At 35.4% G+C, this 7,363-nt stretch overlaps 1 protein-coding gene across 1 annotated transcript in view; it reads right to left on the reverse strand.

Moving 5' to 3' along the window:
- Positions 1–6,567, reverse strand: part of LOC149788601 (histone acetyltransferase KAT2A-like) — an 81,594-nt gene extending 75,027 nt beyond the window's left edge. Inside the window, exon 1 of the mRNA XM_089974659.1 lies at positions 6,341–6,567. Within this exon, the coding sequence (XP_089830785.1) occupies positions 6,341–6,535 (195 nt within the window). The 5' untranslated portion in view covers positions 6,536–6,567. The remainder of the gene's footprint in view (positions 1–6,340) is intronic.
- Between the last annotated feature and the right edge of the window lie 796 nt (positions 6,568–7,363).

A 7,363-nucleotide genomic window follows, 5' to 3' on the forward strand; every position in this document is an offset into this window, starting at 1 on the left:
GCTGATATAGAGGTAAAGAATGAGTCAGCCTTTTCTTTTGGAAGTTTTCATTCCTGCATGAAGCTTCGAGCTGCTTGACCAATCATTATTTCTTCATCATTCCTGATGTTGTATCCAATCTGGAAGTCAACAGACTCTGTATCCTTGTAGATCATGGCAGAAGGTTTCACAAACATGGCCATAATCTGCTTGATAAGCTCTTTTATCTGAACAGCCTGTTTGTGGATCAATGGTTCTTATGACTGCAGCTCAAGATTCACACTGTCAAAAAATGGAATGATGAGGTCCAACTTAAAATTTTCCAGAACTCTCTGCTTCCTAGAGTGGCTGGTTTCCACTTTGTCTTGATTTGACTTCTTTACTGACAGACGTGTCCTCTTCACATTCTGCCTTAAAGAAGGTTGTAAGTGGATCCCACTGCTTGAGTACCCATTTTGTCGTTTTTACAAGAGACACACACCTAGTACTGTCATGCTTGCACACCTTAGTGATATCAACACCTGCTTCTTCTTGGCAATGTATGAATGCATGCATCCTATTTGTGCTATTTTCCAGGTAGTAATAAATGTCATGACAGAATGATTATATATTAACAGTAAGCTCCTTGCAAGTCCATTCACAAGCCAAGTGGAGTCGATGACAATGCAACCAGTTGCATATAACTCTGGCTGCTATTGCAGCTAAAATCGATAGGCACCACTCTTCATTCCTATCATAACATTGGCATTGTCTGTGGTGAATGCAATGCAATTCCTCCAAGGGATGCCTTTTTCCTCAAATTTGTTGTCAACCATTTTTGTGATGTTTTCCCCTGTTCCCTTTTCTGTGCACTCCAATAATTTTAGAAGTTTTGTTCTTGTATTTCCATATAGTGAACAACATATGGGTATAACTTGACTCCCCTGTCACTGCTACCATCTGTAGCAATGCTATGTGATCCACTTTTCATTGCCTGAACTAAAGTTTCTGTAGAAGCTGTTGCCATTTCCTTAACAATACATGTTGTCTTTGTTCATCCACATTGACATTTTTTAATGATGTCATATGCTGAATGGGATGGATGCAGGAACATAGCCTTGAAAAGAACACCTGCATGGTCAGCTGCAGACAGAGGGATATTACGTTCAATGAGAACCTCAGTAAAAAGTGCTTCAGCTTTGGCCACAGGGATGAATCCACAAGTTTGAAAAAAATTTGACACATCCTGGGTGTTTTGCTTAGTCTGTGCAGATGCTAAGTGCCTGTGAAATAATGTACATGAAATTTAAAATACTGACTCAGAAAGAAAAGATAATAAAATATAAATTGCATTCATTCATAAAAATGATGTGCATTTAATGTTTCTTAATGTTTGTTAAAACTTCAGGCACAATTAAGTATTTGTTTCTCTTCCTGACTTTACTATATATCTTAGGCAAGTAGATGTAGTTCTTAGGAAAGAGTTGATAAATCAAAATTGTTAAAGTATATTTCTGGGTTTATGGCTAAATAATAATAATAATAATAATAATAATCATAATAATGAAGCCTTAGTATTTTTATTATCTGCAGATGTATCAATTCAATTGTCGTTTATTCATCTGTACCTGATTTAACCGATATATCAGTGTATCCTAATTTCACTAAAGATATTCATAATGTTAATGCTGGCACTCAAATTACAATTTGCATCATACAATTAAGGCCATAAAATAAACAGTAAGATTAAAATCTTACTTTTGTGACTGTAGATGTCGACGACAATCATTGTGCATGCCACTGGCAACAATGAAACATGAATTGCATGTGTTGCAAAACGCTGTATGTTTATCACTTCCACAAGTAAGGCATGGAAATTCCAAGCTATAAGAAGCTTGGAAAGAAAATTTTTATATTTTTCTGACTTTTCAACTTCATCTGAATCTCCCTTTCTTTTAGACACTGTAGATGAAATCACCAAACATATGGATTCAAGTTTGCTCGCTTTCCAAAGAACTTGTGCGCACTTCCAGTCTTACATGCTGCAGAATTTCCAAAACATTTTTCATTAAACAAAACAAATTTTTCCCAATTCTTTCTGATGAAACGAATTTCTTCCGTGACAAAAAGTAATAATGTGGGAGTGCAGGAGGTGCAGTTGAATTCATGGAGTTTCCCTGCAAAAAAACAGGAGGGTTGGCATGTCTGTCTATGGTCTTAAACTTAGAAACAGAAAAGAACAAAGACCAACAAGTTTAATAAAATTCAATAAATAATTTATTACCCCAGAATACAAAGTTAAAACTTAAATAGAACAAACAGTTTTGTGAATTAAATCCCAAATAGTCATAAAAGTTATATCACAAGTTGAAAAATAGAGAGTATTCTGAATGGATTTTATTTATTAAGATTGTAATAGGCTTTCTCTGATGAAGGGTGCATGGGTTTTTTAAGTTACCACTAATGGACAGCTTTGGAAGACCAAACAAATGTATGTTTTTTTTACTGTGGCAGCAACAACAAATAATTGTAGAACATTGATTGAGACAGAATTTATTTTCCATGTGCTTAGTATTTATACACAATGATCGGTGCTTCAAAGGTGATCAGTTTCCTTTGAAGTTTCATCAAAACTAAAAAAAAATCTGGGTACATTTTAAAAACAAATGGTGTTTTTATGAATTAGATTTTTAAAATAGCTTTTAACCATTTTTCAGTCATACTGCTACAATATCTGCAGTGTGGCACAAAAGGTATTAGCTGTTGTTTGGTTGATTGTAGCAGTTACTTTTCCTGCCTCCAAATGTTGGTTGATTGCAGCTAGTCCTGGTAGCATAAGTAGACCAACAAGCAGATCTGTTTTCGTTTTTTGTTATATTTCTGGTGGTGGAGTGATGGTCCCTACCCGCATGTGTCAGAATTTTTGTAAAAATAAGGCCAACAGACAATGAATATGCAGGTTTCTGTTCTGACAAGGATTTCTACTACAGAAAATATGAGTGTTCTGAAGGATTTAATTCTGTGGGTGAAAAGAAGAGGAATTTTACTTACCAATCAGTCAAAATACCATTCATTAATCTGGGATAAGAAAAGTAAGGATGAGGACCTGAGTATTAAAAGACTGGGAGATAATGGTACAGCTAAAAGTAACAGAAATAGGAAACATAAGGAAAGGAGGATGCCAACACAAAGCCAACCACTCTATTATACCATCTGTAACTGTTAGCAGAATACCAAGATTCACAGCTGAATAAAACCTTCATTGCAACCCAGAGCAATATTCTGCAGGAAACTACAAAGGATGTGGAGGCAGATGGAAATAAGCCTACTCAGCATCAAATGAGCTAGAGAGCATGCCCTAACTGAAGCCAAAGCTCATGCTAAGGCAGAAGCTTAAGCACAATCCCAGGCTCAGCAAGACGGATAAAGAAGATGGAAAGGGTACTACAAGTGAGGAAACCACTAATACAGATGAGATTATGCAGCGATATACCAAGCTTGGAGGAGAAGAAACATTACTCAGCTCCAAGAAAGCCAAACACATTGTCAGTACTGTGAAGTACATGACATGGAGACTCCTGAAAACTAGGAAATCCTAGACCACAGCATTGGCAATCTGGGGTGTGCATTCCCTAGTGATACTATAAGGCATACTAGCAGTGTCCCCTGAATACCCTCATCAAAACCGCCATAGTGCTTACCCAACTCTAAGGATTTTAGGCATTCCCAGAGCAAAAACATAAGGAACCATGAACAGCAGTGGAGATTAAAGAGGAAGAAGACCACCACCAAACATTCCAGCTGCTGACCTAAAAGCCCTTTTTAGGACTACTTATCAAATTGTCTCTATATTTAGTGGTTCTAATTTGGCTTGGAACCCTGTTTTGATAAAACCATAAAGTAATATGATCTTTTGGCCACCATTCTAAATTTGCTATAATTAATTCAAATATTGATGAAACATTTTACATTCACTAAGACTTGTTTGGCTAATAATAATAATTAAAGTATGTTTAGTATAAGAAATTATAAATTTATACTATAGTTAAAATTTAACCATAATTATGAGTGACTCTAATTAAGATTGTGACTAACACAGAATTGGCAATAAGGAATACCAATTAGTATAACGTTCCAAGGTAATACCTGTCCATCATTAAGTCTGTCTTTTGTCTAATCTTTTGTCCTGTGGCACATATTTTTGATTACCTGAATGAAATCAATATTTACCACCAAAAAAAGTTAGTTCATTTGATGAAACTGTACCATCTTCATTATATTTTCGATACATATAACAATAGATACAATTCCCGTCGATTGGGAAACTTCACCCATCCACATTTACTTAATTGGCTGATCAGGAAGGATGTTATAATAATATTTTTAATGTTACCTAATAATCTATTAATCAACCAGTCTTTTGTCTCTTGGCCGTCACTGTCCTTTCTCCTGGCCGGGGGGCCCCGAGTGGCCAAGTGGTCTAAAGCGCTCTCTGTTATGGATCACTGCCATCTCACCCCTGTCTGCATGGGTTCGATTATCTAGGATTCGGCTAATGTGGGTATGTGAGAAAGCTTGCCAGTAGCTTCTCGTGGGTCGGTGGTTCTTTCTGGGGTTTTCCCGGGTTTTTCCTCCACCATTAATACTGGCCGCCATGTATAGCCTTTCATGTGCTGAAAAATGGCATTAAACCCTACAACAACAACAACAATCTCCTGGCCGGGCTCCTTTCCATGGGCTTTTGGAGCTACAATCACAGAATATCCATCAGTGGATGTCATTGTGCAATCTTTCTGTATTTTTGAATTTCAATATCGTAAGTAATGCTTTCATCTTCACTCATCCGTCATTCTGATCCAGTCTATTTTTAACAGTTTAAACTTCAAATGACTGTCACTCAGTCTATGTAAATCAAAGTTAAAAACAATTGAAAGTCCTAGAAGCAAGAAATATTTACAAAATATACATAAAATCAGGTCATAAAATAACTATTTTTATAGTATTTTCCCCTTAGTTCTGCACTTTTGGGGCATTTTCCAGCAATTTTTAGCGTTTTCCGGTCTTTCTATGGACTGGTAGAAACCTGACTGAATGGGCGCATGCTGTGGTATTCATGAAAGATATGCATGTTGAAAGTTAATTTCATACTACCCTCAACTGCTTAGACCCAACATTTTCTTTTCTTCACTGAGTATGGTACCGGGCCACCATTATAAAATCCATAGTAATCAGTAATTTTTGTCTGAAGTTTCTTGGAAGCAGTTAAGGTGCATTACATTCAATAATTAGGATTAAATAAATTTTGGTTAAATGATATTAGCATTAAGAACAACAATTCATATTTAGTTTAAGATGAGTAAATGCGCCTACATGACCACATCAACTAATACTATAATAAAGCACTATGTTCAAAGAATGGTCAAGGGAACAACCGCAATCTAAACTGTCCACTACCCTTATAGTCCTACAATGTAAGACACATCACCCAATATTTTTGTTCTGAGGGGTCTTACTGCCTAAATAATGGCGCTGTGTAGCGTGTTTTGATGTTGACTAACAGAATAAACGAAAGTCAAATATTCAGAAATATCACACAGAACTGGCAACCAATAATGATGCTTTCCTACAGTTATAATGTTTTTATCAGACTTTACTTACCCTGATGTCTTTTCTCTAACAAATTCAAATTCTCACAAAAGAAATGGACCTGTTTTCGAGTTTTGTTTTGGCCTACATTTCAGTTGGCTGGAAAGCGATGAAAGCTGGGAATGCCAAAATTGGGTTAAGTTGAAATATTATTCTTTAATGAAACAAATAAAAATATATTATGCCTACTGGAACTGTAAGCAACGTTTTGTTTCATTCAAGAAACATATCCCCCACATGAATCTACTTAAACATACTTCGGCATACCTCTACTACCGTCACATTATAACAAATTCAAATGTATGTCAATGGAACATGAAAATTTGTACATTTGCTAGTGTCGTATTTTCATTCCACCAGGATAAGGCCAGCACAGTAAGTATATTAATTGCACATAAATTAGAAGAAGAGTGTCAATATATGTTACCAATTGTATGAGATATTCCTGAAACTTTGACTGCTCGTTCCGATGTCAACGACATCGGAATACGCTATAAAAGGCCGTTTTTTGGATAGTAAGACATAGCATTAAAACAAAACCATGTGCTAACGTTATTTCTTACACTGTATGACTACTACCCTTAGTGCCTGCGGCATTACACACATGCACATGAATGAAGGTATCCTCGCTTGCAGAAGCCTACTTCATCTTATAATTCACGTTTAACTAACTTTTTCTCCGGAAAGATGTTTAACGATTTGATAATGTATCAAATGGGTTATCATAAACATGAACCTTGCAGGAGGAATATACTGCGAGTTTCTCCAGCTTCTTTGTTCTGGAATAGTTTTTAACGAGAGCCTTTTTCTGTGCAATTCGTTGTAAATTGTTTGGCCTACTCATTTCCCCCGTTGTCCCCTGGGTTAGGGGCTGGCGTGATGAAAGTGCATTCCCATTTTGCAAAACATTTTCCCCATCTGTTATATCCATATTCCTATGTTGTCGCTTGTACCATTCACAACTGCCCCTTATAAACACAAAACTTGACTGGTTTTTGATTATCACTTATAACCATAAATTAGTAATTACACAATTAATCGAAGACTAGTCTAGGAAGAGTAGTAAGACTAAAATTACTCAATGGAAAAATGGAACGGTAGCAGGCTAGGAACGCAACAGAAATAAAATACGCAAATGAGAAATAGAACGGGATGGAATAAAATGAAACCGCACAAAAATATATTAAAACTATACTTCTTAACTTAAATAATATTTTTCAATATACTTGCGCATCAGACCGGTTACTGTTATATGAAACATAATGCACTAAAATCATTTCGTTATTTAAAGCGAGTTGGGAAGTCGAAGTATATAAAACTAAGAAAATATCCAGAAATGATAATAATATATTAAAATAAAGTTAATAGATTTATTTTTTCCTAAGTTTGAAATTAGAATAGCGCATGCGGAAATCTGTTGTGTGGCATACGAATTGGATAACATTATTTTTACTGTTAATTTGTACGTTTTCAGTTAAGTTAATAACAAAAATGACTAATAAAATATTTATCCGTATTTCGCGATTAAGACCACAATGAAAATCAAATAACTTCTGAAATCTCTATTGCGTATAATGATTTACATTACGCAGCAGGTCGTTCACATTTAATTGAAAATTTCTTGGATACATTTGCACTATTATTTAAAGTAAGTATTCATTGTTTATGTTTGATGTCAATTTATCACCAGAAATCATATTTAGTTCACACAGTGACGACAAGGTGTTATTAGTAGTGTCATTCTGCAGCATTTTGGATT

This window comes from Sinohyriopsis cumingii, chromosome 11, assembly GCF_028554795.1.
Source record: "Sinohyriopsis cumingii isolate HCF-2022 chromosome 11, ASM2855479v2, whole genome shotgun sequence".
Lineage (NCBI taxonomy): Eukaryota > Metazoa > Mollusca > Bivalvia > Unionida > Unionidae > Sinohyriopsis > Sinohyriopsis cumingii.